Here is a 12,939-nt window from a genome sequence, read left to right as displayed (position 1 = left end):
CAGGAATGAGAAAAAAATTGGATGAAAATTATATATATGAATAATAGAGTAAATAAAAAAAATATACACTGTTTTGTCTTTTTGGCCTTATACATTCACTTTTTCGTCCAATTTAAAGATCCAACTTTACTTACCATGTGGTTTCCCTAACCAAACACCAAACTTATTCGTATACATCTATTTTTGCTTCCATTTCTCTTATACACGTACTTTTCTCCCCAACCAAACATATCTAACTGATATTACAAAAACATGATATCTGGTCCACATGCTCTTACATTAAATGGTAAACATTAGATCAATTAAACACTAGAACCAGCAACCTCCATCCCAGTAATTGGCATGCTAATTCATCTCAATCCTTTATCATCAATTGGAATGATACAGACACTCATACTCATAGTGAGGTATAATACGTGCTTGGATTTAACCAGTAATCTTAGTAGGAATAAGCAGGCCATAACTTCACCATAAGAAATTCATGATGCTTGAAAGTCAAACCTAATCTAGTTGTGTGTTTAGCAGTTTGAGATATGAGCATATCATGTCAATTAAATAGAAATCTTTTCTCTTGTGATGTATGCCTCAAGAGAATGTTCGGCTGAAATACTGACCTTACCACATACTAAATCTCTCAACTCTTCAGGAGAAAGAATTGAAAGTTTTTTAGCCAGGTCAGCACGCTTGTTAATTGCCCCAATATTAGCCAAAGCAAGTTCTCGCAACTGCAAAGGAAAAAGAAATTGAAAGGATTAAGGTATATTTTTCCACAAATGTAAATAGAATAAAGTATTTTACTTAGCATGAATAATCATGGCATCACGTCTTCGGGCTGTACACACCTTTGGAATCTTTTTAAATGCAAGAAGCTGAAAAGCCTGGAGGCGCTTATAATGAGATTGAAGAACCTCATCATCAGTCATTTGTCTACCTTGATGATCATCAATCTCAAAACCTTCATAGTACTGAAGCAAGTCAACCAACTGCGCAAAAAGTTTCCCCTTTTCATGCCTATACAGAGCGCTCAAGTGACATTTGGAAACAACAGCTACATCAGCAACAAGAGGCCGAACTAACCTGCACAGAAATGGAGGAACCAGTGAGGATAATCAGCCTGTGCAATAATAAAATACGAGGAATATCAGTATAGTAGCATTCTGAAATCAATCAATGGAAAGGATCTAGAGACAAGTTGTTTTACACAAATATAAGCGACTTAGTAACCAAAAAAATCAAATGATAATAGAAGTCCGCAGTAGAAAAAATCACAAACGAAACACGTTACATGGTGGAAAAAATATAAGATATCAGCAAAATTGAACTAAATTACTGAATAATAACATCAAGTTATTTCACTTTAAACTACATTAGTTGTTTGCTTAATATCTGTATGAAACAGACCAAGAAATGGGAACGACTAAAACTGCTAAGAAGAAAACCAAAGGTTCCATAACAACAAATGATGGTACGAGCGGCACAGGCATAACGCACTACAAGGACATCATAACAAGGATATATCAGAGCTGAGCTTGTTGACCTCGACTTTCTTTAGGAGCCAACCTAAAAGTATCTATAAGCAACATGAGCTTCTTAAACTTTTACTTCAAATATTATATATTTTATAAGAAAATAAGATTTAAAATAATGATCAACAACTCAACGAATATTAATCTTTCGTTGATCAAAAGAATTGATACATAATAATGATAATAGCATAATAACATTATATTTCCATTGATATTATATAGTATTTCAAAAATAAGTACAATCAATCAATATTTTGCGCCTCCTTTTGTCATATTTTTTAATAATGTGTTTCTTATTATCTTAATATCAACGCTCAAATCGTTCCTATTTTACTTCCATAAATTATCTCATTAATCTCCATATATCATTTTATTAATATTTGTTTCATAACTTAATCCAGAGTATTTTTTTCCCCAAGCAGAACAGAAGATATGTTAAGTAGAACACATCGGCTGTAGAAGAAATACCAGAATAACTTTTCTATATTTCTCTCGTACTTTTTAGTTTAGCAAATATATATGTTACCCAGATGTTTACATGTGCAGATATAAACGAACATATTTCTATAAAAAAAAATGCAACAATTATTAATGCCTATTATTAAGTTCCATATACAATTATTAATATTCATATAAATGAATCCAAAGTACTTGTTTTCCCCCAAAAACTAAATTGTAAATTCGATACGATCTACAGAATAATATAATAACTTTCTTCAAAAAAATAATATAATAGCTTTTTATATTTCTCTAATACTTTTTAATTTAGCAAATATATAATTTTACCAAGATGTTTACATATGTAGATACAAACAAATGTATTGCTATAAATCTACAGTTACTATTAATGCCTATAAATCAATATAGATTTAGGAACAAGAATGGTAATAATAATCAATTTTATGTACCTTCGCACTAACCTTCTGTAATATATATGTTTCTAGAATAGGAAGAATAATGCTTGTCTTGTAATATTGTCTTTTATTTCAGAAATAAATCACTAAAATTAAATATAAAAAATTTAAACTGCAACCATCTCAACAATGTTTCCGTAGTCGTTCTCAATTCCTACTATATATTCTCTTTTATCAACCTTACCAAGCAGGAGTTCTATGTTATTATAGTCGTGACTAAGGATATTAGGTTGAAGTAGGTTCGATTTTTTCATCAATCAAACCCTTTCCAGAACGTAGGAGCTTCTTTGCAAATGGATCTTATATCACATACAGAACATGAAGTACCACATGGGTGGGTAATGGGTATCTATATGAATCCAAACTGAACTGCACATGAGCTGATCTTCTACATCATGTCTTCATAGCGAATAATTTTCATATTTTTAACTTGATAAGTAACTATTAAACCAAGTTAAGGTGAATATATCATCAATACATGTTTTTTACATTTCAGTCAAGTACGGTATAATTTATAAGTAATATCAAATTTATAATAATAATAATAATTAGTATTATTATGTACTTTACCAATAATTTCCAGTTCATGCCTGGGTGTGTCCATTTAAAAATAAATATTCATATATATATCTGGTTTTGAAATAAAATTATTAACCTCTTTTTTAAATAACACATACTAAAATTTGTAAAGAATTATTATTTTAAAAAACGATAAAAAGTTTTCGTATTATTTAATGATTGAAGCTCAACGTCGACCTTGATTCCTCTCTTTTATGCTCCAGCGCAAATCTTAAAAAGATAGGCTAGCTGCACATGAATTCCCCTCATCACGAAGGAGATTATGATAGTGGAAATCAAGAGCACAAACTTCATCTAAGCCAAGCTCAAGTAAAAAGTGAATCCGTATGAAAATACTAAATAGTACCTCCTTGTTGGCAGTTGGCTTAAGAGATCAATAAGGAACTCCATAAACCTTTCACAATAAAGAACACATGCATCATCCACATCTTCAGAACCATGAACATCACCAATATCATTATCCTCATCATTTTTTGGCTTAAAAGAAAAAACTCCAGAGTCAAGCACCTGTAATACAGAGGAGAAAAAGGAAACTTCAGATGCTCTGGCCCTGACTAGTCAAGAGAATATAGCAAAAGATCTGAGCTTGTGGAAATCATACATCCAGGAATTCCTCAATAATATTTCGTAAGAATTTAGCTTCCACCGTGGTTGTGGGGTCGAAAGCTTCCCCTCGTTTTGCAGCATCCTTCGCTCGCTTTGCAATTCTTCTCCATTTTTTAATCAGATTTTCATTGAGACATAGTTCCATCTGCAGCCAAGGGTTAAAGAATCACCATTTTGCAAGATTTTAATATTATAAAGATAGTGTAGCAGTTACCAGTTTTTAAAGACATGGAAAGAAAAAAGCGAAGGAACCATTTCTTCAAGCAAAACTGGTAAAAACACGAAGCATACCTGAAAACGTCCATATGAGAGGCTATGCCAACATTCCAGACTTGCTAATCTCATAATTCTTTCACTTACTATCTCATCTTCCAAGCTCTAGCAAAGTCAACAGAACGAGACCAACATTAAGATTCCAGGTAATCTTAAAAGCAGGGGAAACCCAAAAATTTCAAGAAAACATGCAAGGACAATAAGATTGACTGTTGATCACTGGACATTGTTGGAGAGAAACACATTAATGGAGTTCTTTGCTCTAAGATGGCTTGGTGGGCCAAGGTTCAACAGTAAATGGTATCTGTTCTAGCCCCTTCATGCACAACCAAAAATTAAGAATGGAAAAAGATGAGAGACAACAGGATGAAACTTCTTCCAGGACTCATTTCATGTAACAAGTTGAGAGGTTACGAAGTGATCTAAAAGCTCTTGTAGCTACTCCATATTGGCTTAAGTGCCTTGATTGATATTTTAACTTGGCCATGTGTTAAGGTAATCATTGTCGTACAGACCATCTAAAACAATATCTAGTAACTAGAAATACTGTGGATTAGATTCCATCAGTTGCGGAAATTTGGCGTATAAGATGGACATACAAGAAAAGAAAAAACTGAAAAGGTATCATGCTCAACAAAATTAAACTCAAATTCAAACAAAACCTCAAAGTGTTTCAGATCCAATGGCAAATAAGAAGGACAAGCAAAAACATAGATGAGATGTCACATTTGGTAAAAATTAAAAAAAAAAATCAATAATAAAAATAAAACAAGTTATAAGGAAACAAATTTCATGCGATTTAACAATAGTTATCTGATAAGAAACATTCTGATGAAATTCACAAATAGAGCTTCATGTACTAATTTAGATTCCAGCTTTTAGCGAGGAAAAGAATGGAAGTGCCGAAGTGGAATGGCATTGCTCATATTGAAGGAAAACAAATGAATCTCTCAAAATATCTACACGTTTAACATAGGCACACATCGAACAGCATACTACCTGAAAAGCATTGATCATGAAAAGCAGATAATTTGTCTTCTCCGCAATAGTTAGACTTCTCCCCTGCAACAATATGCAAGAAAATTAAACATAGAAACTAATCTGTTTAATCACAAAACCAGTCACCACAAGCACAAGCCCCAGATACAAACCTGGAAATGCATGTGGATTGTGCAATAATGTGTCTTTTAATTAACAAATAAAAAGCATACAACAGTAAGCCTTCCAGTATTCTTGGCTTTCAAACTTCATGAAAGTTTATAAAAGCAAAGAGGTAGATATTTAATTTCCACTATCTGGATGCCTCTAAATAGGCATGTAAAGGTACAAGATTTAAATATCATACAATAATTGAGTTCACATATTGTTAAAGCTTTCCTGAAACTTATTATCAGGTGATGATCTGTGTTTTGCCCTGTTGAGTGTTAAGGGCTTTGCCAGTGTTCAACATTTCTTGTTTGTTTTTAGGATCTTTTCCTACCATATTCTGTAACATATGTTTTTGCACTTTTATTGACCTAGACTCCATAGATAAACCTAATTACACAAACCCAACTTGTTTTTCTCTGATAGAAAATGAGTTACAAAACTTTATCAACTTATTGTTCATTAGCACAGTTTACAAGCTGGCATCTTGCTTATGTCATTTGAGTACTTCAAAATTTAAGCCTCTAGAATCATTACCAATCATTATTGATCATTAGGACATTACAACAACATGAAGAGCAAACAAACTCTCGTATAACTGAAACTGTCACCGACATGACAGAAGAAAAAGGTGAATGACCATATATTTCGTGCTCCATCATTACATGGCACCTTCCCCAGCCCAGTCTTGCATATCCATATTTTTACAGAGGCCTAGGACCAAAATCTCCCACTGAACTACCTCTAAAATGGAGAGGTTGGCCATAAAAATGACTATCAAGATGAGGTGCATTATACGGACCTGCCTCATCTGATCAACTTAATTTTGTTTTACCTTCCTATAAGCTAATATTGAAACCAAAATGTCTATAATGGGACAACACAGTTCACCTACTTCGGATATCCCATATCTGAAGTTCCTGAAGAGGAGCAAATCAGAAGCAGTAGCCTTGTAAATGACATGCCAACATAATTGTTGACATTCCAACTATTCATCATAAGCTTTACACTCAAGTATAATTGATTAGTTAATGCAAAATCGAACATAAGCACGATTTCCACAGACAAATGAGCATCCTTTGGTACTGTGTTTTTTTTTTATGCAGTTCTAAGCTGAAAACAGAAAACAAATATTGTGAAAATATAGTGAACAAACTCTTATTGACATCAGACCTAATGCAAATTGATAATTAAATGACTCAATAAAGAGATAAGGGGAAAGAGGATTCAAAAACAACAATTCGAAAAGAGTACCTCTTTGAGGCGAAGTACCCTTTCAAGAAATGCTTTAAACATATCCTTTCTGTCATAAAAGCATATCCATGCAGCCACATTCTCCCGAAACTGCAAGTTCAAAATTATGTTCGCAGTAATTCACTTTATATAAAGAGAAAGATAAAAAAGTTAAACTACACCTGTCAGTCTCAAACTTATATCGCCTATTCACTCCCTAGCTGCATAAATTATAATTAAACAATTTCTTCACTCATTATCCATCTTCATCAATGCATTTTTACTGCTAAAACCAAAAAATTAGTAACCAATCTCCTATACAATTGTAACATCAGCAATATAAAATGAAAAATAATGAAGCCTTTGATAACCAAGCATTACAGAGAAAGTATCATGCATAGTCTTTTGCACAAGGCACTTCATTTGGCTAGACTCTTCATGGTAATAATGACACCACTAAATTTACAGCAGAGTCAAAAAAACAACCAGCTCCAAAATTTCAAACTTCTTAAGCTTTATTTAACAAATCAAAAGCAAATCCTTCTTTTGCAAACATGACTAGCATAGATTAATACTTCTACTGAATACAGAATATGGTTCCTGAACCTGATGTTAACAAATATCAGTTTCAATTCCAGGGAACCAAAATGGATGGCTTGCCACACCACCTTTGATACCTTACTATAGTTTCACATGCAATTTCCATGCTGTTCTTTTCTTTTCATGTCCTCGACAGCATGCTAAACATTCTTAAGCAATAACCATATTCCAAAAATCTCTCTGAAAAAGCATACAAAAGACCCAGCAGCTATTGGTTAAACATCAGCACATTTTCCCTTCTAAACGGAATCAAGCACAAACATGGCGGACATAAATTCCCTTCTGCACATGCTTTTGCCAATCAAAAGTAACCAAGGACGTAATTAACTGATCAAAGGATAAAAAAACTATATGCAAAATTTCTCTGCACCTTCTCATTGACCATGAGTATCATTGACATCACATGCTCAAAAGAAGCAGCCTCTGGACTAAAGTTTGGCCAAAGGTAATTCTCCAAGTATTGGCTAACTTCTAGTATCATCACCCTCTGCAATGGCACAGGCTTTCTCCCCCCTATATTCAGCAATAATTGTAAGTAACTAGTAACAAATAAACCTCACTCAGTCTGCATGCTGTGATCTCTGAGAATGCAGTAAAAAAATAAACAAATAAAGGTGCATATTTTTTTTACTGGTAGATTTTATTCACAAAAATACATAGATAGCTAGAGATCATTCTTTTACAAAATGTAAGCATCAAAATTTCACATTCACTTAGATAATTATCAGATATTCTAATCTTATCCCACAATAACTTGATATGCACAATTATTCATGTGTGAAACTCATATTTTCTAAATTAGAGTATTAGAACCAAAAGAGAGGCAAAAGTATGCAAGGTCTGCAATCTATAAAGCTCATGGCAACATTAAAAATCACAGTAATACACCAATTCTTTTTTTCCTTCTAAACATCAAGGGAAAACAATCTTCAAGGTAAAAGAAAACACCCATTTGTTAATCCTCTTAAAACTATCTACAACAAAGGCAACGAATTTGCCAGCCACAGCAGGGTGCAAGCTCGCAGAACATAAAACATAACATCCACGCATCCTTTACCTTAGAAAACACACGTAATATCAGTGAAATGTGAAACACAGAATCACTAAAAAAACTTACACTTGAGATGATAGAGACAATATTAGGCAAACAATTCCAGAATATCATGAATAGCTGTGAACCTCGCAATTACCTTTAACAGTTAATTCAGTGTAGTAAATTTCATTAACGAGGTCCGGGCTGAAGGGCTTCTTTGGACCCGAATCTGCGGTTTTCGCCCAATTTTCGGCAGCAATTTTCGTCAGACGGTCTTTTTGAATCTCACTTAAGGTAATGGAGCTAGGCACATTGGACACCGGTCTGGACTCGGCCGGCTTATCCGGCAGCGGGAGCGCGTCCGCACCCACTGGATACTCGGCTACCCGGTGCCGCCGGAAATCGTACACTCCGGTGCCGTATACTTTTGTCATCTTTTGCAAGAAATAGGAAAATTTTAGGGATTTTGCATGTGGAGAATGGGGAATTAGGGTTTTTCTAGGGATTGGTTTGTGATAAACCCTCCCGCGAGAGAACTAGAAAGAGGTTTATGATGTTTTTACACGTTAAAATGTTTGGCCAATGTACTATATAAATTGATTAACTTAAAAAGATAAACAAATATAAATTAACATTTAAATTCGATATAATTAAATACTTCACTTCAAAATACTTTATAGAAGTTAATGTTGTTTTGTGTATATATGTATGGGATAATTGCACTGTTTCCTCTGCAATATGGTGCAATTATACGTAAACTTTTTGTGGTTTGAAATATTAAATTTAGTGCGATTTGTAATTATACATCAACTTTCTGTTATTTGAAAAATTACGTTTAGTGCTACTGATATTTGTTTCTATCTATCAAATAAGTCTCTTAATTAGTCAAAATTTATGAATTTTGATGATATTTATAAAGAAAAAGTGGGATAAAAACTCATATTACCCTCCATTGATTTCTAATTGATTCATTACAAGTCAAATAAATTTTTTATATTCAACTCTTATACATCTTCACACGTTAATGTATATGATCAAGTGTATCTTCATCTGGTAATTTAGTCACAAAAAAATATTTGATTGGATAAGCCAATAATAACTAAATCAATTGCAAATATCAATTTTCGTTCAATTATTTTGTTAATATCAACAAATTCAGTTAATTTTAACTAACGAATGGATCTATTTGTTAGACGGAAACAAACCTCTGCAGTACCAAATGTAATCTTTTAAAATATTACAGAAAATTATGTGTAATCATACCAAATTTCAAGAAATAATAATATAATTATCCCTATATATATTAACAAATCTCCTATAAGTGTGGAGGTTAATGATATATTATAAAAACATGATATAAAAGAATTCAAGTTTTATATTAAAATATAATAATAATAATAATAATAATAACTAATGTCTAAATTAATTATTTTCAATTTGAAAAGACACAAAATTAAAATTAAATTAACAAATATTAATTAGTTAAATCTAAATTAAATTATAAATTAATTTAAATAGAGAAAATGACATAAAACTGCACTGTGTTATTAGAAATTCTACTATAAACTCATTGTGTTAAAAATATAGACAAAAAACCTCTATGCTCTTAAAATCTTACACACAAGTTCCTTGCCTTTTGTTTACTTATTTCATGCATGCATGGGGCTAGGCTTTTTTAAATGTGCTTGCTTGGATGCTTCCATGGATGAGGGCTTTAATGGGTGAATCTTGTACCTAATTGGCTGTAGATCTTTATTTTTTTGCAAGGAGATGTTAAAATATAGATGTGTTGATTATGAATAGGGCTTTTGTGCTTGAACAGAGCTAGATTTGTGTGCCTCATCGAAAGATAGCTTATTTGAAGATACCTTTTTAGAGTAGGACTCAGGGTTCTAGCCTGAGGAGCGATAAGATGTCTATCTAGAACAGAGCTCTTGTGCCTCCGTGAAGGAGGGCTTAGGTGCTTATAGAGAACATGCCTCCCCGGACAAGAACCTGGGTACCCGCCTAAGGAAGACGGGGCCTTTTTGCGCCTCCACTGAGGAGAGCTTAGGATGTCTTATTAGACGAAGGGCTTATTCCTTGTGGTTTGTATGGAGCAATTTTGGGTCTGGAATAATGGGAAAAATACAAGGTCCCTTGTGATATTGGGAATGTTTAAAAAAACCTCTATAAATAATAAGTATCAATTACACCCCTTGTGATATGAAAAAAAAAAAATTAGAGAAACCCTCCGAGGCTAGAGTTGGTGGTACACCCACGTTGACTGCGATTATGGGTTTGGAAAGTATATTTTTTTATAATTTTGCCCTTCTCTCCAATCTATTTTTAATTAAATTAATTTAAAAAAATAATGGCTAAATTACTCTTTTCGTCCCATAAAGAACATGTTTTCCTTTTTAGTCCCACGATTTATGAGATATCCTTTTAGTCCCATATTTCAATGGACTCTCCATTCTTCAGTTAAAATTTGGAGACCAAGAAAAAATAGAAGAATAGAGGTGGGTGAAAGTCCAAGTATGTATATAAACAAATAATTTAATTATTTCTATATTTATTATAGGAAGAGAGGAGTGTAATTATTCCTTTATTTAATGTATATAACTAAATATATTAATTATTTCTATATTTTTTAAATAAATAAATAAATAAAATTATTAAAATTAAAATTAAAATTAAACTTTCACATTTCCCCAATCTCCCGGTAACGATCTCCCCCTCACCGTCAAACCAAACCCCTTGAGAGTTGAGCCTTTAGTACCCCGTCTTCCTTTTCCACCACCTCTTCCCCCAGAAGAAGGTCAACACCTCTCCGACCTAATACGCATGCGTGCGTGTATGTGTCTCTGACTTTCTTAATCTTGTACCGAACTGTCGTTTGAGAGAGTGTATTTGCATCAGTGTGTATGTGGGGTGGATAAAATATTGGTCCTGCCAGGTTGTGGCTCTGCCAGATTTCTTGGCTGTTCGGCACGAATTTTGTTCTTTGGGTTTTTTTTGTTGTTTTCGTGCAAGAATAGGATAGTTCCTGCCTGATGGGGATGTCGTAAGAAAGAGGAAGATTAAAACAAAGCTTTACCAGTTGGTCGCACGGTAGGTCGTTGATCGAAGCGCAAAAGAACATCTACAAGGTCGCAAGCCAAGGTCGTGAAATCATATGTGGCATATTGTGGCTTGATGACGTCTCAATCGGGTCAAACGGACCCGGATCCGACCGGCAATACTCCTCGGACAGGTGTCCATCGGAGAAACAGCTTAGTCATTGCATGGTTGAGCATGGAGGTGATATCTGTTCCGCAGGTGGGCCCTAGTTTCCATTGTCTATAAATACTCCAAGTCCACAGTGAGAGAAGGTACATATTTCCTTTTATCACTCACTTATTTAGATCGTAGCATTTTACCTTCGACCCCAGTATCTGACTTAAGCATCGGAGTATTGTCGTCGGGACGATCCCGACTAGCTTTGTGTTTTATTTTCGGATAACAGATCCAAATCGGTGACTTGGGAAGGTCGTGATTGTTGATCGTGGTCAAACGTGATCGAGGCGGATCAGTTTGGCACCGTCTGTGGGAAACGATTTGGAGATAAAACATAACCCTAAAACATGGAGCGGTCGCAAGGAAGTAGGCGTGCGTTAGAAGAGTAGGGAGTTTTAGTTTCTTCACTTCAAAAGGTGGTCGATGAAATTGCTGTTGACATCGCTGCTGTTGAAGCTGTCTTTTGCTTCTTCCAAGTAATTATAGATAAATGCATAATATACCCAACGATTCTCAAACTTCTCTCTTAGCTGATGATTTCTTGTTCTTTCAAGTGATCAGAGCATCCTGGCAGTTGAGCCCATGCAGGCCGCTGCCATTTCTAAAGCGACTTCTCCCTACGATCAGATTTCAAAATCTTTGAGCACAAAGGATTTTTCGTTTTCTGGCAGATATCATTGATAAGGTCATTTGCTGCCGATTATAGACATGAGAAAATAAACAAGTACAAACTTTTGTGTAGAAGTAGAAGCAAAGAACACTTTCATATTGCTTTCTGTAACTTTGAAAGTTGCTCCTGGTGCTTGTAGTGCCATGTCTTATGTAGTATTTTCATGATGTCTCCCATTGGTATAGTGGGAGAGAAAAGCGTATTAAAGTCATGATCTGGGAAAATGGGGCTAATCTCTATAGCTTAATCTTTACGATTCTTTCCCATAAAACAAATTTTTCCACTTTGCACTAACTATCAACCATTGATGCCATCATGACATGTCAAGCCAAATTTATGATATAGTCCGTTGCTATGATATCTGATAAGAGCAATTCACCTTTTTATTTTATCAGATTTTAAACCTGTAAACATAGCAATTCGTTATTCCAAGTCATATCTTCGACAAATAATAAAGGAAGCTCAAGACCATCCAATTTGCATTTTCTTCCTAAATCTCATCAAACATTGGGTAAATATTAGCCAGCAGGAAATGAGCAGTGTCTCCCAGATAGATGGTCACTAATAACCAAAACGACACTGCAAAGGCATTCCAACTTGTCGTTCCCTTCCCTGAGCCATGCTGGTTCAGCCCTTGCAAAGTTGTGTCTACAAGCAATTGGCTCATTTAGTGCAGCTGCTGTATATCTGCCTACACTTGCATAATCACCACCTTTAAAGTACTGGTTTGCAATGTTAATGTAATATAAGGCACTGTCGTAATTCACAGCACATGATTTGTATCGTTCCTTCAGTCCCTTATCTCTTGTTCTTAGAGACGAGAAGAGTATCATGTTTTTCGTTGCTTTAGCACTGGATTTGCTCAAGTCCATTGAGACTTCCCCAAGTTCAAGAGGAGAAGAGGCCTTACGAGCTCTACCATTTGATTTTAGAATCTGCAAGCACAGTCTCGGAGTTGTTGTTCTTTTGCAGACATCAGAGATCAAGTCATTTGATGTTTTTGCACGGACCCGCAGGAATGTTATATTGCCAAGTATGAAGAAGAACAATATGCATGGCTTAATTAGAGCAAAGGGCAATTCCATCTTGATTTCATCTACT

At 34.3% G+C, this 12,939-nt stretch overlaps 2 protein-coding genes across 2 annotated transcripts in view; both read right to left on the bottom strand.

Annotated features, from left to right (window-relative positions):
- LOC105172160 (intron-binding protein aquarius) overlaps window positions 1-8,471 on the bottom strand; it is a 17,866-nt gene extending 9,395 nt beyond the window's left edge. The window contains exons 1-9 of the mRNA XM_011093515.2: window positions 8,068-8,471; window positions 7,248-7,390; window positions 6,299-6,388; window positions 4,898-4,960; window positions 3,917-4,003; window positions 3,621-3,770; window positions 3,366-3,526; window positions 843-1,077; window positions 615-725 (exon numbers count right to left, since the gene is read on the bottom strand). Of these exons, the coding sequence (XP_011091817.1) occupies window positions 615-725; window positions 843-1,077; window positions 3,366-3,526; window positions 3,621-3,770; window positions 3,917-4,003; window positions 4,898-4,960; window positions 6,299-6,388; window positions 7,248-7,390; window positions 8,068-8,344 (1,317 nt within the window). The 5' untranslated portion in view covers window positions 8,345-8,471. The remainder of the gene's footprint in view (window positions 1-614; window positions 726-842; window positions 1,078-3,365; window positions 3,527-3,620; window positions 3,771-3,916; window positions 4,004-4,897; window positions 4,961-6,298; window positions 6,389-7,247; window positions 7,391-8,067) is intronic.
- LOC105172234 (pectinesterase inhibitor-like) lies at window positions 12,357-12,923 on the bottom strand. The gene has a single exon (XM_011093607.1). The coding sequence runs from the start codon at window positions 12,921-12,923 to the stop codon at window positions 12,357-12,359; it is 567 nt and encodes a 188-aa protein (XP_011091909.1).

This window comes from Sesamum indicum, linkage group LG10 (assembly GCF_000512975.1).
Source record: "Sesamum indicum cultivar Zhongzhi No. 13 linkage group LG10, S_indicum_v1.0, whole genome shotgun sequence".
Lineage (NCBI taxonomy): Eukaryota > Viridiplantae > Streptophyta > Magnoliopsida > Lamiales > Pedaliaceae > Sesamum > Sesamum indicum.
The sequence above is the reverse complement of the archived record's forward strand: the minus strand, read 5'-3'. Positions and strand labels throughout refer to the sequence as shown.

What these genes read in the sequence shown, in the direction of transcription:
- LOC105172234 (XM_011093607.1), bottom strand. Translation starts at nt 12,923, where the DNA reads ATGGAATTGCCCTTTGCTCTAATTAAGCCATGCATATTGTTCTTCTTC.